The sequence below is a fragment of the Diplotaxodon limnothrissa genome, linkage group LG20 (genome assembly GCF_057381915.1).
Source record: "Diplotaxodon limnothrissa isolate DT_005_m linkage group LG20, D_limnothrissa_male_GT1.1, whole genome shotgun sequence".
Lineage (NCBI taxonomy): Eukaryota > Metazoa > Chordata > Actinopteri > Cichliformes > Cichlidae > Diplotaxodon > Diplotaxodon limnothrissa.
The window spans coordinates 13,934,316-13,961,441 of NC_140615.1; the positions used below are offsets into that span (position 1 = coordinate 13,934,316).

At 39.8% G+C, this 27,126-nt stretch overlaps 3 protein-coding genes across 3 annotated transcripts in view; 1 reads left to right on the top strand and 2 right to left on the bottom strand.

Annotated features, from left to right (window-relative positions):
- The window catches only part of vstm2la (V-set and transmembrane domain containing 2 like a), a 58,868-nt gene extending 31,954 nt beyond the window's left edge, over positions 1-26,914 (top strand). The window contains exons 2-4 of the mRNA XM_085345105.1: positions 21,092-21,261; positions 23,070-23,114; positions 26,444-26,914. Of these exons, the coding sequence (XP_085201231.1) occupies positions 21,092-21,261; positions 23,070-23,114; positions 26,444-26,914 (686 nt within the window). The remainder of the gene's footprint in view (positions 1-21,091; positions 21,262-23,069; positions 23,115-26,443) is intronic.
- LOC146610689 (uncharacterized) lies at positions 4,701-9,617 on the bottom strand. The gene is made up of 5 exons (XM_085344816.1): positions 9,334-9,617; positions 6,255-6,400; positions 5,577-5,785; positions 5,243-5,420; positions 4,701-4,837 (listed from the first exon to the last, which is right to left on the bottom strand). The coding sequence occupies exons 1-5, from the start codon at positions 9,615-9,617 to the stop codon at positions 4,701-4,703; spliced, it is 954 nt and encodes a 317-aa protein (XP_085200942.1).
- On the bottom strand, positions 7,533-9,316 carry LOC146610690 (uncharacterized). Its single transcript, XM_085344934.1, has 2 exons — positions 9,307-9,316; positions 7,533-9,265 (listed from the first exon to the last, which is right to left on the bottom strand). The coding sequence occupies exons 1-2, from the start codon at positions 9,314-9,316 to the stop codon at positions 7,533-7,535; spliced, it is 1,743 nt and encodes a 580-aa protein (XP_085201060.1).
- Positions 26,915-27,126: the final 212 nt, after the last annotated feature.

A 27,126-nucleotide genomic window follows, 5' to 3' on the forward strand; every position in this document is an offset into this window, starting at 1 on the left:
AGACTTATGAATAGGCAATAGGCACAGCAAATTTAAAATGTGCCTTTCTGCAGTGAATTCATTTGTGGTTTCTCATTAGTGAATCTTCAAAAAAAAGAGACACAGAGAGAGGGGGGAAAAAAACTCTAACATCTTCCAAGGAGACAAAACAATCTCGTGGATTCTGCTTGCTCAGGCTGGCTGATTTGTCTTCGGCTATGCTCAGGCTTAAAGCTTCCGGCAGGTTCTCTGTGTAACTGATGGCAGCTGTTTACCACCGAACTGTTTAGAAGCTCATTATTAGAGCGTGAAGCTTGTTATGAGGCCATGTGAGAGACTCGTTACTCGCTAATTATTTCTGAGGAGCTGCCTGGCAAGCTGTGATGGAAGTAAAAAGAGAGAGAAGCAGAGAGACATAGTGTTGCAGAGGGGTCAAATGAGTGAGGCTTTCTTACTGTTTGTTTTAATCCACTGGGAATTTCAGTTCACTAGAGTGTACATGAATTTAAGCTTAATTTGTATGTTTGCCATGTGCTTGTTTTACGTGGTAGATTTAATTTTAAAAGGGTGAATGGGATCATTTTGAGGGGTCAAAAGATGTAGAAAGGAATAAAAAACAAAGATAATTTGGGCTCTTTTCATTTTTAGCTTCTCAGAATTTCACTTTTCGTCAAATTTTCAACACTTCTGACTTTGCAGTACCCTTGTGTAAGTTGCACGATCTGATATCGTCGTGTTGGTGTTGTTCCCAGATCAGCATAGTAAATGTTGTTCCAGGATCAACATTGGAAGTGACCAATCAGAATGTTGTGACGTCATACTTTTGCGACTTCGGGAAAAACCGCCATAAAACAAAAAACTGTACTTAAGCTGCGAGAAACCGCCTCTGTCCGCCGATCAACGGACCCTAACCCTAACCCTTTAATAAACGCTAAGCAGAATTGATATTGTCCTTGCAACATTGGAATTTCATAAATGCACGAATGGCTTGGTGCGCCAAAGAATAACGTCACAACAATGTGATTGGTCACTTGCAATGTTGATCCTGGAACAACATTTACTATGTTGTTCCAGGAACAACATAGTAAATGTTGTTCCAGGATCAACACCAACACGACGATATCAGATCATCCATGTAAGTTGGGGTGAGTCAGTCTAACATACTCTTGATTGAACCATTTATAGCAGGGGTGTCCAACTCCAGGCCTTGAGAACCGGTGTCCTACAGGTTTTAGATGTGTCCTTGATCCAACACAGCTGATTCAAATGACTAAATGACCTTTTCAACATGTCTTGAAGTTCTCCAGAGGCCTGGTAATGAACTAATCATTTGATTAGTTCTAAAACCTGCAGAACACCGGCTCTTGAGGCCTGGAGTTCCCTACCCCTGATTTATAGTAATGTGATGATGATATTCCCGTAGACAAAGTTTTAAAGTTACATGTGCAATTTTGGGCATCATCTGGCCCATCAAAACAAATGTTTCCCTCCTCCTTTGTGCATTTTAAAGGGTTTTAGAAGTTTTTTTTCTTGCATGTCCCCTTCTCTCAGACTATCTATCTACATCCCTGTTGTCAACCTCACATTCATTTGTGCATATTCCTACTGTATACACACCAGTGTTGGTCAAGTTACTTGTAAAAAGTAATTAGTAACTAATTACTGATTACTTTTTCCCAAAACGTAATCCCATTACTTTGCTGATTACTTATTTTCAAAAATAATTAGTTACTTAGTTACTTTTTAAAAACATGATACACAACCTAAATAGGTAATAAAGCAGTAGACCTTTCAGCCCAGTTCTACTTTTTCATATAAAATGTAATCAAATGAAAAAAAAAGTCCCTTTTTAAAACTTGTTTTATTAGTTTTAATGTTTTAACTTCATGCACATCGCATTAAGCAAATATTAAATTATATGCAACAGTCTTTGATTTGAAGAAATTTGTTTAGCGTTTAAAGCTATTTTCTGCATATTCCAGCATATAAAATAAAGTATTTTTTTTCTTTGGACACTCCCTCTTTCAAATAGATGCAAGTAAAACACGGCAGAAAATAAATGAAATCAAAGACTCAGCAGCACTGAGTCCTGTCGCTCTTAAATCTATTTTTACCTGTTTAGCAGAAGCGGAGCAGTCGGTGGTTTGCCCGGTGCTGCAGCGGTCATGTCAGTGGGGGGATACGGGAGTTTCTCTGTGAATTTCACATTCCCGTGGCAGTGTGCTATAGGTACTTGCTCAGAAGTTTAGATTGTTTTTTTGCTGTAAAAATACATTTTCTTCCCACTCAGTGTACAGCGGACTCTAATGTTTTTGTCATTTTTTACGGAATCAAACTCAAAGTAAGGTCAGTACTTCCACGTTTTAAACGCTGCATGGTAGTACTCTTTCCCACACTCTATATATTATCCATTGTTGATCTGCACACGTTTGTTACCACGAACGTCGCTCGCGCCTACGTCATTGTCATGAGACGCTCTCACAAAGACAATCGCGGTTTAGTAACGCAGTAACACAGCGTGGTTAGTAACAGTAATCTTTTCTGCAATAGTAATCCCTTACATTACTCATTACTTAAAAAAGTCTTAATGATTTTTGTATTTTTTTTTTAAAATAACAAACAAATAAAGATGTGACTGAAGTGTTGCATTACCTGGGATTAAAACAGATTAACGCCATTTTTGCATTGTTCTGTGAATCCCAGTTTTGCAGGGGTGGTTGAATCAGAGTATAGACCTGCAGAATTCATCCTGCTACTTCTATGAGCACATTATCAATAAACACAAGTGATCTGATTCCACTGGCAGAACTGCTGAACTGACCACTCCTAAAAATGTTTGTTGTTTCTCTGATTGGTTTAACTTTTCAACCTATTGCTGCTGGCCTCTTTCATTTGCAGTCAAAATGTGCATTTGAAGTATTTTCTATTTCTTAAATGTGCTTAATTTGTTATGGAATAACAAGGGAACAGGCCTCACCTGCCCATAAAGCTTCATGAATAAAATGATTGTAATACTTAATAAGTTCATGATTTAAATTAAAGCTGAAAGTCTGCCATTCAAACACATATTGATTCATGTCAAATCCACTGTGATGGTATATGCAAGCAGAATTGCGAAAATTGTGCTTAAGTACTTAGGGACCTAACTGTTAAGTAACACTTCTCTATTATACACTTTACTGGAATACTGTAAGAAATGTATTAGATCAGCGATCCCCAACCCCGGGCCTCAGACCGCTACCGGTCCGTGAGTCGTTTGGTACCGGGCCGCGAGAGTTGAGGCTCAGGTGTGAAATGTATGGTTTTCAGGGTTTTTATCGGTTTTCAGCGTTATTTTGTTATCGTTTTTATCGTTTACTCGGTTTTCCTTGGTCTTTTCACGTGTGTTATGAACAGTGTTGGGTAAGTTACTTTAAAATAGTAACTTAGTTACATTACTAGTTACTTCTCTCAAAAGTAACTCAGTTACTTCAAGTTACTCATTACTTTCAAAGTAACTAGTTACTAGGGAAAGTAACTTTGGTTTTACTCAGAATTCTCTTGTTAATGTGTTTCTTCCATAACGTTGCCAGTCTTCTAGCTTGCTTACTTGCCACAGTGCACTGTGCCACCTACCAATAGAAAGGAAAAGATAATGTGCATATTTCCACGAGAGAAATCCCACACCTGGACCGTCGTTGACTGTTGCCATGATTCTAGCCTACGTCACAGAGTCATGTGCGCCTTTTACATCCAACACAAAAACTGCAGTCGTGGTGCTTTCGATTGTACTCAGAACTCTGAAATTCTGCCTTCTGAATAGGAAGATGTAGGCAACACCAGACTGCAGATGAGCTGCATACAGGGCTGGACTGGGACAGAAAATTGGCCCGGGTATTTTGACTAGAGACTGGCCCACCATTATAGGAAAAATCTTAAAGCCTTTGAATGAAAACACTGTTGTGACAGTGATGTACACAGTTTTGATGGTATATATGCATCAATCTATCAATCGTTTGTTGTAAGATTCAGATAATTATTTTTTAAAAGCTAGACATTTTAAATGATAATAAGAAAGAAAAGTATTTCCTTGTGCCCACCTCTCCCTGTTAATGCCCTACATGCCCCCCCAGATAGCAAGGAAACATTGAAACACTGTTGAGTCAATATCAGGCTGTGTCATTGAATCAACGTTGAAGTGTGACGTTGACCTAACGTCACTCTTGCACCCGGTTTTAATGTTGAAACAACGTCAGGTTTTGATGTTGAATCAATGTTGAAACCTGACATTGATTCAACGTTGTATTTTCTAATACTGTTGACATTGAAACAATGTCAGATTCTGATATTGAAACACTGTTGAGCTATGGTGTTGATTTTCCACCTCTGTCGCACAGTGGCTTTTTATTAAAACAACAGTTAAATCATGACTGGAAATCTACCTCTCTTTATAGGTATTTTAACCAATACTAAACTACTGCATGTTTCCATCAATACTTAAACCACCTAAACACATAATTGTACTTATTCCTCAAATTGGACACCCTTTATAAAAAACAAAAACAAATGTCTCACGATGTATCATGTCAATATTATTATCCTAAAATAAGAAAGCATTGCATGTGATGTAACAGAGAAAAAAAATAAACAAAAAAGGTCAATAGGCATGTTTCGTTTGCTAAATACTTTATTAAAACACAGTTTTCTATTTACATTTATGTTTAACATAAATTTGTAATTTTTTACTCCGGGATGGGGATGCATGATGTGCGTCCTGCACCACCCAAACGATCTGGGGCGTACCGGAGCCATTTCTGCACTGCTTGTGCAAAGACAAACTCGGACATAGAGTTTGCCCCTAACTGCTGCGTCAGGCAATCTAGGACAAAAATACACACACACACAAAAAAAGTGAATTAGAGCACATGAATAAGCTCATGTTATAGCACATGATAAATACTTTTTTGCCCCACTGTAACTGTCTTCAGCGGGGAGAAAGTATGTAAACTCCTAGGCTGATAAACATGAAAGTCACCAGGCGTAAATCTGCAAACTGCCGCATTTGATTCCCAAAGAGCTATGAGCGGAAAAAGTGATAAGTCTTAGCATGGTGTGCCGTGTATCCTTTAAAACAAAATAAACATGGGGTCCTTGGGCTGTACAAACTACAACCCGAGGACTAAACAAGCCAAAGACCAAAGACTCCATCTCCAGATTAACCGGACATGAAAGTCTTGTTATTAAGAAAGACAAAGTAATATAGCAAAAAAACGGTAAAACTTACCAAATATGCATTTGCAGAGCGCTGTATCTTTAAATGCCCTTTTTTGCTTTGTCTGGTCCTTGGTTTTTTTCCCTGCCCAGTTTAGTAACGAGGCCAGCTCGTTTGTAATGGCATAAGCCATTACACGGCGGACTCGCACCTCCAGTGTGGTCCCTCCAATCAAGGCAAGGCGTCTCACCTATAGACACATTTCAATAGATGGAATTAGCGTGTCTCATGTCTTAAATGTGTATGCAAGTGCTTGTGTGTTTAATCAACAGGCCGTTGTTATGTATTTAAATCACAGCTATTACACTTTATAGTTACAAAGTGTACATAAACTTTATATACTTACCATTGCCTTATTTGCCTCTATTGATTGAAGAGCTGCCTCTGCATTGTTTAGCTCCTCCATGTTGTGCAAGGGCAAATCCAGAGACAGTACCCCAGCATCTACCGAATCATTGCAGCCGGTATTGCGGATGGCTCTGACCTCATCACGCAGTTCGTTCACAGCTCTCGTCAGGTCTGACAGCATAGTTAATATCTTTTGTGAGGTCGCATCTGTTTAAAAAAAACAAAAAAACAAAAAACAATTCTAGAAAGATTAATGGCTTAAGCAGTGAGAGGCAAAAAATTAATATATCCATAAGTGACGGTGTAACATTCTGCATTCAAGTATAAGTTGTTCTAACTCACATATATTTGATATTTGTATACGGTATGTAGCTTGCCATCACCAGTGCGTGAATTATGTGTGAATGGATGGATGAGTGAATGTGTAAAGCGCTTTGGGGTCCTTAGGGACTAGTTAAAGCGCTGTACAAATATAGGCCATTTACCATTTATACCATGTAAAATGTGAAATTCCAAGATTTTCGAACTTGCCTTGTAATAGTGGCCTCACAGAGTCTCTGGAATCTACAGATAAACAAATCACAACAAGATGACATTCAGGAGTATAAACTGGTGTTTTGAAGATAAGAGTACAATGACATTGTGATTCAGCTTTAAAAGTATTTTAAAAGCATACTGTCTACAGGGAAGTCCTCGACATCAGACTCTGCATGCTGGGGAGATCGCAAAGCTGTGTCGGTTTGCGTGTTGTGCCGTGGTGGCGAAAGGTGCCGGAAGCTGGGTGGGGAATTATGATGCCTGCTGTCAGTGGGCTGGGGGGAAGACTGCGGAGTGGTGAGGGCTGTTTAGAAAAAGATAATTTTTTTTAATTATTTAAGAATACAGACAACTTGTCAAAAAAGTTTCCTTGTGTCACACACAGATATGTACAAAGACACTAGACAGTATTTTATTACCTGGTATTTTCACTCGAGGGGCCTGGGGAAACCGTTTTTTTGTGGGCTGCTCATCCTCTGAGTCACTATATGTGTACACGGGATTTGGTCTAAAGAAAAAAAGTTGAAAACGGTCATAGGTAATTATAAATGTGCGTTTGGAATATTTTTTCCTAAAGTTACAGTTTGATTTCTAACAACACACACATGAAACGGAGATGTGCAAGAAAGTACAGTATACAAGGAATTTTTGAAGTGCACAAGTGTACACGGCTTCGCGTTTTTAAAAAGTTTACAAGCTTCCACTTTTTTGGACTATATTATGTGGTGATATTGCAGTATGCAAGCACCACAGATAAGTATAAAAGACAAGATCATAAATTCTTAGCAATCACAGATATGTTTGTGAAATAAAAATTTTTTTACTTGTGCTTTCTTTTATGACTGGTCGGAGTTTCAGCTTCGGACTGAAGGTCAGACGTATCACAGTGTTCACCTAGATATTTCTGAAGACTGCGTTCTGCTTCGTGAAATGTGTCTGGAAGTACAAAACACAATGTATGGGCAGACATAAATTAGGACACGAAAAACTTGTTATTGTTGCAGTTATACAACACCAATCCAGTTGATACCCACCATGGCTTATTAGAAGTCGGACTGGTGCATAGGTGAGCCATGTTGCACCAGGATGAACTCTCCTCTTTACTGCGGCATGGATCCTGAATGTGTCTCTCGGAGGATATGGAGGCCATGACAATTTCTCCCCATTTATCCATGTACTAGGGACTATTTCTGTACCACCAGTGCTGAACTGCACAATGCACCAGTCTTTCATTTTTATCTTTTTTTTTTGGAGTCCTTTTTGCCCTGTCTAGTATAAACAGGAAACAGATAATTATAATATATTTTTCATAGTCACTACAAAACTTGATCTATTGACTGAACTAAATAATAAATAATAGCTTAAAATGTATATAGGCAACTATTACAAGCACACACGATAAAACAAACTTTTTTTTTTATTGACTATGCATGATTGGCAATGCAATGAAAGCTGTGTTGTCTGGACAAAGAAAATATTTGGCAGTAATATTATTGAGCTTTGTAATGCCAGGTCTGCTGTTCAGCTGCGACACTCTGTAGCATCCAATTCTGGATGACGGTAAGGGGTACTGAAAGTAAGACTCTTTGTGACAAAACTTTTGGAAAATAACAAATGTGTCACCATCTACTTTCACAATGTTGCGGATTAAAGCAATGTCATCGACTACCTGCACACAGTTGTCCCCATCCCCAACAGACAAGATGTACTTTTCTGTCACTACTTTCTTGTACTGCTCTGAATGGTGTATCGGAGCCACAAGTGGACCATCATAATGCTGATGCATTAACTTTTGTGCTTTTCTTTGTGGTGCTGGCTTCACATCCGGTTTTTCAGAAAGTCTTTTTACAATTTGTTGTAAAGGCAAGTGAGGCTTTCGCAAGAGATGTTTAATCTGGCCTAAGTAATTTTCATAGGGGAAAGCAGCAATGTTATCTAACGGGCCAAAGAGTCGATATTCTTCTGACAGGTGTGTCAGCTGGTGTACGTTGTATGTGATTTCATCCCTACCATACAATTCGCCGAAGTGAGAAACAAATGACACCAGGAATTCTTTGGCACAATCGACCATTTCATTAGACATAGAGGGGGATAACAGCAGATGCATTGCTACAGAAAACAACATAAAGTTATCATAGAACTCAACTGGAATGCTATTCCTAAGCACTACGGGCCCTGTGTACAACATAAAATTTCGCAACTCTGTTGCTTTCCATCTATCAATTTCAGACAATTCCCTTGGCTTGCGGTTAAACTCATTTGGTGTATAAGGTCGCAGAGCTTTCAACTTTTCTGAAATTTCACCTACTGTTCGACTGGACAGCCTTGTTGCAAGTACTTTGCCCTTTATCCACAAGTATATAAGTTTTCTTGTGACTCCAAGACAACATAGATGCATATAATCCAAGGGAAACATTGTTATCATCTTAACCATACCAGCTAAAGGAGACAATGTTTGATTCAAGTGGTGGTCTTCATCAATCATCAACTGAAAATCTGCATCCGTTCTAAGCTTTGCATTAACTTCTGGGTACGTCATTTTGTTCTTCCATTCACCTGCTTGAACACATTTATCACAACCAGAATAACCATTATGAGCCTTTATGTTTTTAATGAAAGCTCTTGCAGGTGCATCACACACAAATGAACATACTTTAACTGTTATCTGGCAGCTATTGTAGATAATGCCATACTTCAAAATGTGCATGAGGTCCTTCACAAATGGGTCCAAGAACTGAACTACACTTTTTGGCTTACCCAGACCACAGTAGAGACCAACAAGGAATGGTGATTTTGTGTAGTCAACATTTGCAATTGCAAGAATTGGCCAGAACTGAAGTTTACTGCTTTTGAAAAGGGGTAAACCATCTATATTAAACTGCAATTTTAAGTCGTTCAACTTGGCAGGCAAGATCAAGCATTTGAGTCGAGAGACCAACCCTTTAGCCAAACCAAAATGATGGTATTCCCCACCATCCATTTTTATTGTGTTTATTTGACCTTGCGTTCTGAGAACTGTCCTGGCATCTTTTGGTAGGTCTGGGTGAGATACACGCAAAATTCCCAAGAGTGCTGTTACTGCCACCAACGAGACTGAAAATGTAGAAGCCCAGTATCTTAAACTTGTTATTAAGAATTCAGTATTTGGCGCTTTGTCATCAGCTTCAGCATCACTATTATCAGAATCAAACGGTGGAGCATGGCAACCAAAGCTGTCAAAACTAAAGTCACAGTCATTATCCTTGTCGGGTGATACATAGGTCTCACATACTTCTGAAATCTGCTCATAGTGACTGGTAAATACTTGACTATCTATACCTGGGTGACAACAGTGGGACACACCAGACTCTTCTGCAACCTGCGGTCGCTTAACTTCGACTTGTGCATTGCTGTTTTGTTTGTGTTTTTCAGCAACCATCTCTTTAAAGTGCCTGAGTATATCGGACTCTGCTGCCTCAACCATTTTCCGTAATTTGCGCCTCCTTGACCAGCGTGATGTCATTGTCAGTGTATATCAGATTAAACAAATAGTGCTATATTTGGAAATAGCCAAAATAAGCAAATTGTTTAACACTAGGAATTTGAGGACGTGAGCTTACTTATCGATGGGTGGATGGTAGTTACCAAATCAGATCTGTAAAAAAGAGGGGAAAAGGGAACAATGTCAATAAAGAGGGAAAACTAGATACAAAGACGGCTCAGAGAAGCTATTTTCTAAAACTCCGTTTTTTGCATTTACGTGTGGACGAGAAAAACAGAAAAAACGCAGCGTCAAAGGTGTGCGCCTTTTTTGATGTCACACTGTGCGCCACGTTATTGTTTCGGTGAAATGAATTTCTACAATACTGTTACTGTTAATTGTTCTCTCTGCAGTGTTTACATGCTTACATATACACACACACAACTCGGTTCTGCTTCTATGCCCCATCTTTGTTTACCATTTCCCACCGAGGCCTCTAGACTTCTGATTGGCCAACATTTCTACACGGTTAGGAATATAGCGCCACCTGTTGCTTTGGCATGTTCCTAGCAGCGTTTGCCTTCATTTCTGCCTTTACGTGTGGACGGGATTATTTTTTAAAACGAAAACGGAAAATCTCAGTTTTCAAAAAGTTTTCAGCGTGGAACGTAAAGTCTGAATTGAGTGCGAATCGAAGCGGGTGCTCACCAATCATTAAAAGTAACAAAGTCATTGAACACATTTATACAGTACCTTTACGTTTATCACAGATTTACAATTTTTTTGTAGTACTATGCTAAAAAGCAACTACAGAGTGAAAGTCTGGGTCAAGCGCCGAGGCGACGGCAAGAACAAAGGAACCCTCGAAGCGTTAAAGCTAGTTTTGTAAGGGAATATAACGGAAAAGTATGAAACGAAAATGTTTTCTTTGTTGATAGACTTTGTTCGCAGTGCAATTTATTTGTTGCCGGATTGTAAGATGAAAGTAGACACAATTTCGGGCTCCCACATTTTATCCGAAACTTTACATTAACAAGTTTGTTTTGTTTTTTTTACTGTTATTCAAATGCAACCGTGGAAATAACGAATAGAACAAAAGTCATTCATTCTTACCTTATACTAATCGTGGTGCAGGCCAGTGCAGTGCATGAACTGATACCTTCTCCGGTCAATTCCGCTGAGAGTAAATCTAATGTCCCGCTCTACTGTACAAGACAATGGTTACCTGGAGGGATGTACCAATGTGATAGGGGTGCTGCGGAATAGTCCAAGTGGTTGCAGCTTTAATTTCCCGCTCAACCATAAATCGATGGTTTTTCAACGTGATTGTTGTCACCTTGTCAACTATAAATAGATCAACAATCAACGATGACAGAACAACAGTGAATCAATGTTATTTCAATGTCAGTGTCAGGTTTCATCAGTATTTCAATGTTGTTTCAACATTGGTTTTGTGTTGACATTTCAATCCTGACGATTCTGATGGTTCAGATGGAAAATCAACATCTGTTCAATGTCTCCTTGCTATCTGGGCCCCTGGCAACACTTTGCTAGATCCGCACCTGCACAGTTACCAGCTGTCAGCTACCTAAAAAAGGATCCTGGGGTTATTTGTCTCTCAGAAACAGTTCATAACTTCCGTTCAACTCATTCATGTCACCTAAAAGGTAAACCTGTTTCTCCATCACAGCTCTGATGATCCAGTAAGGACATCTCCTGGTTTCATCTTCATGTTTCCCTCTCACCAGATAACCAAACCGACATCATGACCAGCAGCTTTTTTGAACTGTGGCTCCAGCAAACATCAGCTGATACTAGAAATTAATATTAAATAAATTCTAACAACAGCTGATCAAGCTTAAACGTGCTGCTGTTGTTTAGCGCGACATCTGCTGGTTTCCTCTTTCGGTGCAAAGTGAGCGATAAACAAACAAGAGAGCCGATCAGCTGATCATTGATCAGTTTTCATGATTGAAGTAGAAACAGGAGAGGGAGGTGGGAGAATGAGAGGAGAAGAGGCAGCTGTGCAGCAAAGACAGAATAACTCCAGCTTTGTGCCTTTTTCATTGTAGCTGAATTACGGGACAAACTGTTCCTTTTCACCTCAATAATAAGAAACGCGTAATATTTTCTCTGAATACCAGGCGGGACGGTTGGCAACTCTAATAACTTATGAACAAAATAAAGTTCAACATCATTAACTTCATAGCACCCACCCAGCTGCATAGAAACTCCGTCATGCTAGCTAGCACGCAGTACGGAAAAAGTCAGAATAACGAAAATAAACTCCACCTAAACTTGGTTCATATCTGACCCAGAGAGACTGCAGGTCATAACTTCTTACCTGAAGTTCAGTTCACACTTGGACCGGCGGCCGCCTCGGGTCTCTTTTCCTTCTGCCTCCCTTTTCCTTCATCCACCTGCTGCCTCCACCACTTGCTAATGTTACTGAATCTTTGGAAGCTCCGCGATAGCCACCACACGAAGTAACGAGTAACGACCCTATCTAAATCCCAGTAACGAGTAACGCGTTCCTGATTTTGGCATAATAACTAGTTACCGTGCTCGTTACCACAATAATAACGTAGTTACTGTAACGCGTTACTTAATAACGCGTTAGTCCCAACACTGGTTATGAATAAATTTTCTTGTTTTTCGGTACCGGTACTAGTTTTATTTTGTTGTATTTATCCGCGACACCTTAAAGGCCAGTCCGTGAAAATATTGTCGGGCATAAACCGGTCCGTGGCGCAAAAAAGGTTGGGGACCGCTGTATTAGATGACGTCCCACAAATTGTTGTTTGTAGGATTTTCCTGTAGATTACAGTTGGTAAAATAACAGTTTCATGCTGGAAAATACTCTGCTTACAGTGCAAGCAGTGGATAGATTGTTTTTCAAGAATGGATATAAATAAACCCAGTGGGGATTTAAGTTGTCACAGCGGCAGAAAATATAGTGCAGATAAAAAATACAACAAATAGACATACAGATAAAGATACAGATAAAGAGGTAAATAGGCCAACTTTATCTTTATGGGATGTGTATTTTTACCTCATTAGTCTCCATCTTCACTGAGTCCATGAGACAATCATTTATAACTGACTTGAAGCTGGTTGTGCCTCTCAGGGTTCCCAATGAAGAGAAGAGAAATCATACAGCACCTTACAGGCTGCATGTTTTTATGGATAGCAGAGAAGACAGAAATAGCTCCAGCTCAAGTCCTGAATTTCTCATTGTTCCAAACGGAGGCGCTGAGCAAGACAAGCGATGCAGTCCAGAGCAAAATAAGCCATCTTCGGGATGAGGAACCTGATTCCTGTGGCTGTTTTATTGTCGTTATTATTAATGGAGATAAAACAAGGAAGCTGGAGAGTTGATTTTTCTATAAATTCTGCAGAAAGAAAGGTTGCTTCTAAATCTGGTGTATCTGGTACATGTTATGTGAAAAGAAGATTGAGGTGATATCCGAATGACTGGATTAAATCAAACCGTTCTAGATAGTAAATGCCACAGCTAGCTGATCCCGTTACCAATGACAATACAGGGCATTTCAGTATATTGTTATTCATGTTTCTCGTACTACATCGACGTGAGCCTCTTCACTCGCCTGCTGTTGCTCTCAGACATGCGGTGAAACAAGAGATGCTTTAAGCGCATTCGTCTCACACTGCTTTGTAATACAAGGGCTTAGTTGTTATTCTGAACTCTCTGCTCTCATTGTGTTTTTGTGAAGAAATAATCGCTCAGTGATGATGTGGTAATAATTTCTTGTGCCGACGTGCCACCTTTTGTTGTGTTGAATTACAGGAAAAAGATGACTTGTCCTTGGTGTTCTGGCTGAACCCTCTGGCTCAGGAAGCCATGTTCTCCTTTTAACCTTTTTCATTTGATTAAGAGGGAAAACAGTGTTTGACCTGCGCTGTGGGGAGGCAGGCCGGCAGCTGGGATTTAGGCCAAAACAGCAGGAAACTGATCTCAAATGGAGGAGCTGGCAAAGCCAAGGGTGGTGAAGGTCCACACACACAGAGACAATACACATGTGTGCATTGTGTGCCACTGCGGTTGTGCAGTGTTGCTGTACATAGAATACAGACACAATAGATTTTGGACATAAGAGCATGCAACACAAAATTCCATATGCACGCACATCCCAGGACTGGTGTGTATTACAGATCGTTTCATTTTCACCTCTTTTACCTCATTGTTTTGGTTTATGTTGACACAGTTCTCAGTGTAAACAAATGACAGAAAGACAACATCAACAAGAAAGTCAAATACTTTCTGCTAATATGGGCTGTTGGAAACCAAGCTAGAGCCAAAAGCAGAATGTATATAACTGTATATTTATCAGTTCTTCCACCTTGTCTAGCCTCTGGTCATTTAATTTTTTACCTTGCTACAGTAATGTGTAAGGTGTGTACAGGTAAAGGGTAAACTTCCAAACAAAAAGGAAACACATAGATTGGAACCCATAGAACAGCGATTTAATCATTTTTAATCATTTTTGTTTAATGGAAATTTTGACTTACTGGAGGCACCTTGTAACAGGTATTACAACCTTATCCTTCACATCAAAAGAAAAACATATGCAAAATATGAAGCCTGTTTTACTGTACTATTTGCTAAAGTATCTTTCAGTCTACAGCTAAGCATAAAGCATCCACTGCGCAAAAATGAATAGCACTGTGATGTTTAATTTCATCCATTTAACCAGCAGATTAAAGCACCACTAAAACTAGCAACTACAAATAGATTCACATTTGGATGTGTATGCATCCATTGGGGATTATTAACTAAGTTACTGTTGTAATGAAAATGTAATTCTATATTTGCAGAAATGTAGCTGGGCAACACAGCAATGTAACCCTTCTTTTTCTGTGTGTAACGGAAGATGCACATACATCAGTTTAATTACCATTTTAATAGGCTGTGAGCCACATTACATTGTAACCACTTGCTTAACTGTTATGAAGCCATTTCAAGATGCTGAAAAGCTCTTGAGAGCACTGTACGCGGCACGATGCACCACCAGCCATCTCGCACACTGAGCAGCATTGACATTCAGAGGCTGATGCTGCCAGCTGCCCGATCATGATGGATTCAGATCGTGAGCAGAAAAGGCACAGAGAGGCTCAGTGTTGCCAAAGCCCTTATGTATTAAAAAAAAACTCGACTGTTGCACCAATGCGTTGTGGAAGCTATGAGGAGTGAGAGAGGGTTACACAAGGCTGCGGGCGAAATGCACAGAAGCAAATGCATGACGGGTCTCTCAATATCCTTGTTAGGCAGCTGTGAAATAACATATGAGCCCTTGGAAAGTGATTTTTTTTTCTTTTTTCTTTTTGAGGCGTGGAGAAGAGGAGAAGTGAACAGCAAAAAGTTTTACCCGTGTACTCTGCTTGGATTTAAATATGACTGCTCTTGAATTCACAGTCACTCCAGGTGTAGTCCTTAGAGCTTGTCAGAGTTGTGGTTTGGTCTCTGTTTTGAGACAAAGATCATGAATAAATAAATTTAAGAATGATTAAAATTTAGGTCTTCACTTCACTTGTATCTCTTTAAAGTGCGTTACTGTGCTGTAAATTGTGAATTTCTTTGCTGTGGTTATTAGATTTATGCCTGCTGTGGTATGTTTACCCTCCAAATCTCCGACGATAATTGGAGCAAAGAATATGTGCAGCTACACGGTTCCCCATTCGCAAGCCTTAGACACAGAGCTTTTAAAAAGGTTAGGAATTTATGTATACAAACAGTAACAAATGATAAAAAATAACCATTTTCTAGAGCTAATATCCACTGCTAGATTCAGGAGTCACTTTTTAAACTGTGCACTGTAGGTCAGGATCTGAGTCTGTGCAGTTGTGGAGCCTATACCTGCTGCTGGTTGGTTGTTAAAGCCTCCCAAATTTATGCGCTGTCGGCTTATCTCGTTTTCTATTTCTGTAGGTTTACTAGAAAAGATGTGAATGCATTAATGAGTTTTGTAGAGTACCAGTAACAGAGCTAAACTTAGTATCAAAAGTCAAGTAGCAAATTATACAACTGACTGGATCTGACTTTTTTGCCCACAAAAGTTCCTTAATTCTTCATGGCATAAATTTAACATTCCTTAGAGATTTTAATCCATATTGATACAGCTGCTGCAAATTTGTCAGCTGTACATCTATGAAGCAAATCATCCCAAAGGTGCTCTGCTGGATTGAAAAATGTGTACATTAAACTCATTGTCATCTTCAAAAAATTTTGAGGATGACTTGAGTTGTGTGACATAGGGCACATTATTCTGATGGAGGCATCAGTTGGTACTGAGAGACCCAAAGTATGCCAAGAAAGTATCTTCCACGCCATTGCACCACTGATGCAAAGGCATAATAGATCCATGTTGTTGGTTACGTCAAGATCATGTTAGACCCTAACGTGTCAATGTCGCAGCAGAAATCAAGACTAATCGGGCCCTCCAACATTCTTTCAGACTTTTGTTGATTCGTTTTGGTGAACTGGTGGGAATGGTAGTCTTAGTTTTCTGTTCTTAGCTGACAGGAGTGGCACTTGGTTTGGTCTTTGCTGCTGTAGCCCATCTGCTCCAACGTGCTGTGCGTTCTGAGCAGTCTGGCCATTCTCCCGTGACATCTGGCACCAACAAGGCCATTTTCTTCCAGAGAACTGCCACATTGGACATTTTATCTAACATTATCTGCCTCCTGTTTGGTGCTGGGCAGGTAGTATTGGTGAACATATTGGAGCTGAAAACAGCTAGCTGGCACCAATCACTGAGAAAATCAGCATTTCCAAAGCAAAAACCATCATCTTCCAACGCAGTCCCAGTGTCTTTGCTCTTGACTGATTTTCTTCCTTCTTCATTTCCACATTAAAAACATAAGAAGATACTGTGAACTCTTATAATGACTTTATTGACATTGCGCATTGGTATCATTGGTATGATTATATCTCTTCTGAATGCTATACATAAGACAAGCCATAAACCAAATTTACTAAAAGAATTCTGTCCAGAGAGGAAGTAAATAATCAGAAAATGGAATTTGTTTTGCAATAACTCATCTTAGAACCTGCTGTATCTCTTCTCCTTGAATTTACATCCTTCTTGTGGAAAGCAACAGAGCACAAGAGAGGTGAAGAAGTATGTGCAGGCAGGGTGGAGATGAGTGTGATCTATAACAGAAGGGTAGCAGCAAGTGTGAAAGGTAGTTTTTTGACTTAAGAAATTTTATATTTATGGTTCTTTCAACAAAACAGAAAACAATTTCCTTCCTTTCTCTCGAAAATTTCGCTATTCTGAAAAGTGTCACCTAGGCGGATCTCATCCGTGTAAACAAGCTTATAAGGAGTGTAAGATAGACGTTAGGTTGGCCGGAGTAAGTACGCTACAAAGGAACATTTCCTGTTCCCCTCTTATCACCACTGTAATTACCACATTCCACTTCTCAAAGAAATAAACAATAGCAGGCGCCTCTGCAGCTTTCTCCACTCCAAGCTATCTGCTGCCTCACACGCTGTCCTCCACCTTCCTCCTCCTCCTCTCCTGTCCCTCTCCCTCTGTCTCACACACAGCGCATCTCATATTAATTCTTCCCATATACAAACACACAGAGCCACACTCTCACAAACATCAGTCGTTAATTTGATCTCTGCTGATGATTTATTTTCTCGATGACTGCGCAAACACACGCAGCCTTTTCTTCTCAGCCCCCGTTAATTTGTCTGTCCATCTCTCCGTCCTCCTGTGGTAACAGGGCTGACACGGAGTGTGACTTGGCAGCCGTACTGTAGCTTTTAAGCACCGACTTGCAGCAGTCGCCCGAGAGCCTTCCGTCGTTTATCTCGCGGATAATAATAATGCTTAGGGGTGAGCAGACCTAACTCATCACTGCCTTTTATGGCTTCAACAATGCAGTGATTATAAATGGCTATTAATAAGAGATACAGCATTAGAGAGCCACAAGTTTGAATCATCATTACAGGAGAATTGTTCAGATTTGCAGAGTAGCAGAAGATAATTTAATTCTGCGCGACAATATGTGAGATTTTCCTCAGATTTGTTACATTTTAAAAGCTGCTTTTAAAGTCTTAAACAGGTGCAGGAAATATTGCAATTAAGAAAAGAGACATTTTACTGGATGAGGCAGACTGAGAAACAGCACATTGTGCTATCAAATTAGCATCTGCTGTGTGGGTTTTGTAAATTGGGTGAGAATTATCTCTCTTACATTATAATAAACTGCTGATGACTATCACATTTTCATGTGGTTTTATAATTTGGGAAGCATTAAAGCCCCCTCCCCCAAAAAATGCCCAAGGATTTTGCATTGTGGGCTTCACAGCTAAGTGGGAAAAGATAGATGATCATTGCTAAAAGCAAATTCAAAGGCTCTATCTTCCACCGTTCTTTATGTCCCAGCTTTGAATATTATCTACAAGAGAAGGGCCACGGGCATTGTTGCTGACTCCGGCTGTGTAATGTCAAATCGATACCTGGTGTGTTTCGGGTTTCACAAATGAAAAATACAAGCAGATTTGATCAATGTACAAGAGGGATATATGACTCGAGGCTTGTACCGCTCTCGTAATACAAGACGGATCCATAGCGCAGCCTCACTGGTTGAACGGGCGAGATTAATCTATGAACCGAGATGAAAATCGGCACTTAGTTGGCACTGATTTCACTCGGTCTTATTGAGTGAATAAGCTGGACAAATCTTGGTAGGGGCAATTTCAAAGGTGGAGATTTTTTAAAGTTTATTCAAGTTTACAGTTTGAAGGAAAACTCCTAATTCCTGCATGATAAATGAAAAGTTTTGTAGACAATGCTGAAAATACGGCAGTGATGTAGACGCAAGCAGCGAATTCAGTGTTGCGTTTCTTTCATAGTAGTAGACATCTCTGGTGTGATTGATCGCTGCCTGTTGAGTTTTGTCTTGATTTTTTTGGTGGGTGTATGTGAAAGGAAAGGGATGAAGAATAAAAATGATGTAAGATTCTTGTTTTCTTGTGTTCATGTGTGAATGTTTTCCCTTGTTTTAATGTTTAAACGCTGTGAAATATATTTTTAATGACTCCCGAGCTTTCAGCCGGGCTTTGAATTGGCCATTTCCATAACCCTCTTTTTTTGAGCCATTCCTTGGCAAATTTACTATGCTTAGTATCATTTTCATGGTGATCAATTCAATTCCAGTTTAGCTTGAACTTTTGGACAGACGGCCTCATATTGTCTTCAACGACTCTTTCATATGATGCATGGCACATTAATTAAAACAATGGGCTGTCTTTGCTTCTGTTTATTGGCAGAATGAATTTTTTCTCTATGGTTACTCTTGGATAGCAAAGACTTTTTCCTGGCACAGCTCTTGCACATTTAAAATTAGGGCCATGGCGTGATTGTAGATACATGCACTTTAACACCTGCAGAAGGTGAATTTGGGTGGCTATTGAAAATTTATTTTTGGAGAAAATTCTCTTGCATTTGGCGGTTTTCCCATTCATGGGAAAACTAGCAGTAGTGACTTTTGTTATTTCTAAATTACCTTTCTTAAATAATTCAAAGATTAAAATCTGTTGACAGACTGACAGGCATACACATACAACACACTTTGATTTTTATACCAAAGAAACGCACTTTTTCATCAGTCTAAGGAAGTTTAACTGTGAATTAATCTTTTATATTCAGTCATCCATCTGTGGATCATGCTAGCCTAGTTTAATAACTCCTGGAGATTGGAGCCTATATGGTGCTGGGGGCGGAGTCTGTGAATTTACTCTATTGGTGTCATAGGCCCTCTAGGAGTTCGGAGTTAAGAGGTCAAGAGTTAAAGTTTCCATTGTAACACCTCCAGATTTGACATAGAAACACTCGTTTTTAACACTCGATTTTAACTACTATCATTTTACACCTCAGAGTTACATTAAAAGAATGTGACTCTACTTAGAGTAAAATTAACTCTACTTTTGCAAGAAGACTACTAACACCAAAACATTTAACACTTTTGAATTTGCTGTGTAGGGAAATGGATGGGTGGGCATACATTTTCTCCTGTTTATTCTTATAATGTGTTGGAAACCCTTACATATTCAGTTCAGGTCATTTGTGTTTTATTTGCACCCTTTATTGTTGGATTGAAAACCCCAATAATAAGATTATGAGCTTGGCGATGGTGGGAAGTAAAAACTCAGTTTTAACAGGAAGAAACCTTCGGTTCAGTGAGGCGTAGCCATTTGCTGTAACCGGTTGGGGGTCCTGAGCCTCTCCCTGAGCCTGGTTCTGCAGGAGATTCTGGGACCCTAACGAGATGTTTGAAGCCTAATCCTAAAGTTATCGAGGATGATTTTTTCGAAATTTTAGGAACCACACTGTCTTCAGTCTTTACTGAGATATTCCTCTCACTGGCTTGGGAATTCCTAAAAAATAAACAAATTCTTCTTAAAATCAGCTTGCAAAACAAGTCTTTGACCTTAAATTTTCAAGAACAACATCTATTTCTGACTTGGCTCTAAACCTACCTCATCCTTCACATGTACCACGATACTTTCTTCCAGTTAAACACCATATTTGATCATATGATGATACTGCTGTAAAGTGGCCCACTGGATCACTATTACGGGTTGGACCACAGCCATCGTCAGACTCACCCTTTCATGTAATCTCAGCTACAAAGCTATAAAGTTTCATGACTGCTTCATATACTGTTGTGATTTTAAAGGTTTAAGCAATCACAGCTACACTGTTTTAAGTTTTAAAAAAGCCTTTTTTTCTTAATAGGTTTCATAAACGCCAAAACATTGAACATTTTTTATGTGTAGTTTTCAAATATAACTTACACTTCCTTCTCACCCTTGGGGTCTTTCTTCAGTACACACCCACTCATTCTGCCTGTTCGCGTTCATCAGTCTCACCTTCACACACACACTTATCATTTAGCTGTAGCAGCTTGAAAATGGAACAAAGAAAGCACTCACCTCGTTTCCGCCATGATTTATGCTAGGACTGCTATATTATTGGTTCAGTTAATATGCAGACTCATTACACTCATCCCAGTCTCAGATTTATCAACTGTTTTGCTGAAGCAATTTAAGGGTTTTCCTGAAAATTGATTTAAGCGTTTCAGAATATATTTCTGAGTACTTATCACTAACAACTTCCTCCTTCAATTTCACTCTACCTCAATTTTAATTTGACAGAAAAGGGTCTCAAGCTCTAACTTTCTCTCTTCTCTGAAAGATTGTTGGATTTGTGATGTATAAATCAAACCTCACTCTGTGTCTGAATGTTGGATCAGAACATTTTCTACCCTTACAAGAGTAAAACCGGGCAGAAAAAAATGAGTAGATAGTGACTAAGTGCCCTTTTACCAGGCTCAAGTCAAGAAAATTGTCATCCACTTGTAAAAAGCTCATTACGGTTTTGGTGCAAGCTCCAAAGGGCATCCACTTCAGGCTTGCTGGTCTGTCTGAACTGAAAGCTTGCTACTAGAACCATTTGTTAACCGTGTCTGTGTCTGTCCAGCCATGTTCACAGAGGTGCCTCACGATATGACTGCCCAAAGAGGTCAGGATGTGGAGATGGCCTGCTCATTCAGAGGAGCGGGAACCCCTTCCTATGCACTGGAAATCCAGTGGTGGTACATCAGGAACCATCTTGACTGGACCCACAGGCAGCCCTGGACAACTAATGAAGTAAGTTCACAACAGAAATTCTGGCTCCTTTTTTTGGTTTTATTTAAAGGATATGTTCACCCTTAGTGATCTTGTTTACAGGTGGTCATCCTTCCTGGGATAGTTAACACAGCCACCTGGAAAATCTAAATGCTCAGTTGAATCACTAGTGCCTGACTGCTTGTTTCTACAATGTTACCAAAATGATCGAAAAGATGAAAAATTAAAATAAAAGATCAACTCCAGATGAATTCTAGATGATCTTGCAATGGGATCCCACCAGCCCAGTGATGCTGATGCACACACTAGAGTTGGCACTGTAGTAAATGTGTTTGTAACTTGTAAATGAACAGATTAGAAATCAAAGAAGGGGCTATAAGTATGCAAAGGAAAACAGACTAATGTGGGTGCAGGTTTGTAAGGTGCGAACAGGTTTTGAGCCCCTTGCCGCGATTTCTTCCAGTGTCCTTTACCCAGTACTGATCTTGGAACTCAGCCTTCATTTTGACCTCAGCTACACACTTGTCAGGTTTCACGTCTGTGTTTCACATTGCTGAAATATGCCCACAGAGACACATTTCAACACCTGCCAAAGTGCTCAAAACAACCTTTATGGCAGTTGCCACAGCAGGTGATTTTAAGCCCACGGACTCATAAGGTGAAATAAGTATTTACGCTCTCTGTCTCTGAGTTGTCTTCAGAAATTGTCTTTTGAGTATATGGGAGAGTAAGGTAATATGAGCCCTTTTTCTTTTTTAACTTGACTTGAACTATAGTTAGAGAATTACAACCTCAAGTCCAAAGAAAGTGGCGTTATGGATCAGCTTGCCACATGCAGACTGTAAGCTTTGGTCCCATTTTGCCCCACAGTCACTTTTGCATGTTTTATTTTTATCATTTGTTTTGATGTATTCATTACCATTTCATCAATATGCGATCTAAGTATTATTATAGCTTTTGACCTGAAATCGATGATACCTGTTATGTCAAAAGCTGTTTTTAAAAAAAAAAAAATCTGTTGTTTACGTCATCCATAAGATTCTTCATTTACAGCGAGCTGAAAAAGTTACTTTCTATTTTAAATGAGAGTAAAATGACTTGCATGTGGTATGGTTGCTCATATTCAGGCGATGTATTAACTTACACACTTTCTCATCTTAACCAGCTCCTCCTCCCACAACACGTGTATATCCCTTATGATTTCACATTAGCTCGTATTAAAGTCTTTAAAACAACTTTAATTATTCTATTAGCCACATGGGGGCGAAAATTAATAAAACGATGCAGAAGAACATGACGCCAATACAATAACATAATTAGGTGTTAACCAGCTGTTCTCACATCTACTAGACTTCGAGTAACATTAGCGCTCATTTAGACTCAGATTCCATATCACATTTATATTCAATATTAAATATGTTTTGTTTTTTAGATGTCTGACTATGTTAAGCAGTTGGTTTGTTTTTCTTGATGCATGTAGGAATTGATAAGACAGAGTCAGACTGAGCTAAATACAGTAACTGTGTATAAAACAGACCAAGAAGGAGCCAAAAATCTGCACAAAACTGCATATTATGATGGTATTTATCCCACGACAGCTGAAGATTTCCTCCAAAAAAACTTGAAAAAACCTTCGCTAATTTCATGTTGATTTGTGTGTTTGTGAAATATTGACTGTAGTACTGTATGTGGGCTTCAGTATCTAACTGGCACACTAAGAACAACAAGAAACATAATCAGTTCTGTATTCTGGTACATGTGTTTCACTTTTAGTTTTAGAAAGCCAATCAAACTGAGATCCTTCTGCTAATGTTTGTCACTTTTCCTAGGTGGCTCCTGAGGAGGAGATGGCAAAGGATGCTACAAAGATAAGTGTGAGTTGCGAACAATATCTGCAGTTATTTTCACCAGAAAGCCGTTATGTTTGCCTTGGTGTTAGAAGACTCAAAATGCTTATGATTACATTTAAATTTCTTGTTCTGCATGATCCACAGAGGTTGTGCTTATGCTGTATTGCACACAGCGATGTGATTTTCAGTCGTTGCAGCTCGCATGGTGGGTGAACGCTCCAGACGGTGCATTAACACGTTCACGAAAAACCTCGATGGCTCTGCAGAAGCACAGCGTCAGGCAAAGAGCAGGCAGCGCTGCTGCTCGTGGGTGGTTAAGTGTCCTCCCCATGGGGGAGTGGCCCCTGAGGGCATCATCTGCAAATTTTAATAAACACTACTGAAACTTTGTGGCTGCAGCACCAGATCTCAGTAAAACAGAGTAGAAAAGGAAGGGTGGGAAGTCAGCAGATCTTTTTATATCTCCTCTGGTATTCCCCCTGGCAAATGGAAAAATAGGTGAGCCTTTTATTGAAAGAAGCAGGACAGTATAGAGTAACTCAACATTTTGACTTTTTTCTAATTACCTGCAGAAGTGAGCAGACTGCAGGACCGACTGCATGTTATCTCTACATAAACTTATTCCCCTAGCCTTATCTCTTTCCACTGACTTTATAATTACAAAAATGAACCAAAAAATGTTCTACTTTCTGGGGTTTTAAAGCTGTGTGTGTGTGTGTGTGTGTGTGTGTGTGTGTGTGTGTGTGTGTGTGTGTGTGTGTGTGTGTGTGTGTGTGTGTGTGTGTGCAGAAGTTGAAGATGCATAAAGCTGCATTAAACATGCAGAAACATGTACACACAAAAACCTTTCGGCTTTCTCCCAAAAGGCTAGCTGCTGCTGAATCACTGATGCTGTGTTTTTGTGACTGTGTGTGTGTCTGTGTGCTTTTGTGTGTCTGTGTGCATGTTTGTGTGGGTGGAGCAAAACACTGCAGGCTACACAGCTGCAAAATCATTATGAGCTCTCTCTATATAATGGATCCTGGCTCACATCCATACAGTCAAACCAAAAACACCATGAGATGCTCACATATGCAGACGCAAACTCGCAAACGGCACGCATTAAGCTCACGCTTACAGCCAAACGCGCAAATGTCACTGCCACACACGACGCACACATCCCAACACCTACTGGCGTCACGAGGAGGAAGGTGGGTGATAAATGAAGTTGTATTTATATCTTGGTGCGTCACATCTCAAGATGTCCCCAGACTCTCATCGTCTTAACTCCTGCTCTGCAAACTTGCAAAGCATTTGACGTCTTCTCTTCGTACTTTCACAGATTTTATTGTTTGTCTGAGTGATTGGCTTGGAGGAGACGTGGCCTTAGAGTGCATCCAGGCCACACCACACATTTATTCTATTCTTCTCATGATCTTTCTTTTGTACCTCCAGTACTTCACGCATCTTAACTATCTTCAAAATACACTCAGCTCATTTTCTCAACACAGACGAGTGTATGATAGGCAGCCGCAAGCCTTAAGTGGCTTGACTGAATTTGCATGCAAGAAGGATGCTTATACAATCAAAGTAATAATTTGGCATTTTGAAACGATCCACTGATTTGCATTCTCGCTGATTGTTAGATGAGAAGATAAATGCCACGTCTGTGATGTTGTTTTGTCTTGATTTTCTATGTGTTGTGTTCTTCTTCTGAGGAAAACCGGCTCAGGACTGCAAAGGGAAAAAAAAACTTTTTGTGAAATCTGATACATTTGGATGAGCCATCCATCTATCATCATCTTAACCACTTCACCGATTCAGAGAGAAAAAAGAAAAGATTACGGGTGTTTCCGGAAATTGCACAGGTTTACAAGAAAATGATGAATTTCATAACATTTTGAAAGTTTGCAGTGAACAAATGAGATTAAAGTTACAAATTTATGAGAAATGTTGCAGAAACTGTCTTTTTGTAAAATGAGCCGCAACACTTCATTTTGCAAGTGGGATCACCATCACGCGACAGAGGCTACGAGTAAACAAGGAGCACTGCCAATTTCATTCAGACCAGTGTGTTATTTTCTTCTAAACAGGCAGAATTCAGGGTCATGTCCAGATGCTTATGATAATATGATGATTCACTAAAATACTGAGTTTATCCTTACTGCCGAGTCAGATTTTGAAGTGTAATTTGCGTGGCCAGGCATAAAAATGGCAAGTGGGCCACATGTGTGATGTAATGAGGTTGTTCCCACTTTACAAAGGGTAGCCATGAGGTTCATTAAAAATGATGACTTTAATCTCACAGACCATGCAGTACTCTGCAAGTCTTGAGCTGCCTCTTATTTCTTCACTCATTTCTTTGTATGCTGCTACAAAGACAACGAGAAATAGGTGCAGCGATTTATTGAAATGTGCAAACATATTCAGAAATTAAGTTGCCTGGCAAAAAAACACAAAAAACTCTTTGAACAGGGTCAGCTACAAGGACTGGAAATAACTAAAAAGAACAGCTAAAGAGAAACTCTAAAAGACCTGCAGAAAGCCTGTGAACTCAAAACTATCTTAAATATGACAACAAGTTTGACTACTTTGGAGGTAAATGTATAAAAATGAAGGACTTTTGCACAGCTCTGTATATGTTGACCCAGCTCAAACTTCTATTTTACCTACAATGGCATTAATACGCTGCTGTAGCTGCCCCGTGTGAATAGTAAAACTTCATAGCTGAAGCCAAGAAACAGCACACCATACTTAGTTGAAGTGAGAAGGTGAGTGCACATTTTGTAAGATGTGCACTCACTCATCTCGGGGTCTGTGAGATAGCAAAAGTCCTTTTTGGGGGGTTTTGTGCACTTTTCCTGTGTTTTTTTTTTAATTTTATTTTATTTTGAAGGCTCATCTTCAGCTATATATAGAGAACAAGAACAAAGCCAAACAAAGCTGATCTGACAGCACAGATAGCTACAGTATTGGAGCTGCTTTTTGCTGAAATATTAGTTGAATCATTTTTAGGGTTTTCAAATTGCTCTTTTTCATTTTTTGAAAGAGTAAATGACATTTTCCTTCTATTCCAGTTAAAGGGACTCGTAAAAATTGCAACATTAATTAATTCAGTACTCTCAATAGATGGCAGGTTTTTCTTGGTCTGATATGAACAGGAGCTATAGTGACTGTAAGTTCATTCATTCATTAAACTAATAGCTTTTACTTTACTACATTTATTGTTGGGTTGCCATTATCTTGAAATGGCCACTCATTGGTAAACTCTCTTCTGATTGGAAGTTATATTGGATATATTTGTTACAGTCCAACCACATTATATATGTTTTTTTATTTGTTTGTTTGTTTTTTTGTCCGTCTACCTTCATCAGGTTGTGAAGGTTGTAGGAAGCAACATCTCCCACAAACTCCGCCTCTCCCGAGTCAAGCCGTCTGACGAGGGCACGTACGAGTGCCGAGTCATTGACTTCAGCGACATCGAGGGCGCGCGTCACCACCGCGTCAGAGCCTACCTGCAGGTGGTGCTGGAGAGCGACGTAATCAGCCGTAACCCCAGCAACAACTTTGAGGCCATGGACGACACCAAGAGAGGAGTGGGATTCTCTGACGGGGACGACGGGGAGTCTCTCGGTGGCACCAAAGAGCACGCTCACAGCCATCACCAGAATCACGGGCACCACCAGGAGCACGGCAAGCGTTCTTCTTCACCTGCCCACCACAGCCACGGCAGCAGCAGCAGCAGTCAGCAACACAAGGCGGGCAGAGAGCTGAGGAAGAGGGACGTGGACAGTAACCACAGTAGCCACAATGACTGCACCAACGAACCGAGCTGTGCGCTGTAGATGGCATTACACAAGGATTGCATAATATGATGTGTGTCACAGCATAAAAAAGCTATTCTTCCCACACAGTGCAGGCCTGTGCACAAATCCAGAATCTCTAGAAAATGTCCAGTATGGCTTATTCTAAGCACAGGGCTGCAAACTGTGCAGGGAATGTAGCTTTTTCTCGCTGTGCATGGGTCTGGGTTGGACTGCTCACCTGTCTGTAAAGC

What these genes read in the sequence shown, in the direction of transcription:
- LOC146610689 (XM_085344816.1), bottom strand. Translation starts at nt 9,617, where the DNA reads ATGACATCACGCTGGTCAAGGAGGCGCAAATTACGGAAAATGGTTGAG. An exon ending in AATGACTGTGACTTTAGTTT is followed by an intron (nt 6,401 to 9,333) that starts TGACAGCTTTGG and finishes CACTCCGCAGTC; the next exon opens with TTCCCCCCAGCCCACTGACA. An exon ending in TAGAGGCAAATAAGGCAATG is followed by an intron (nt 5,421 to 5,576) that starts GTAAGTATATAA and finishes ATGTGTCTATAG; the next exon opens with GTGAGACGCCTTGCCTTGAT.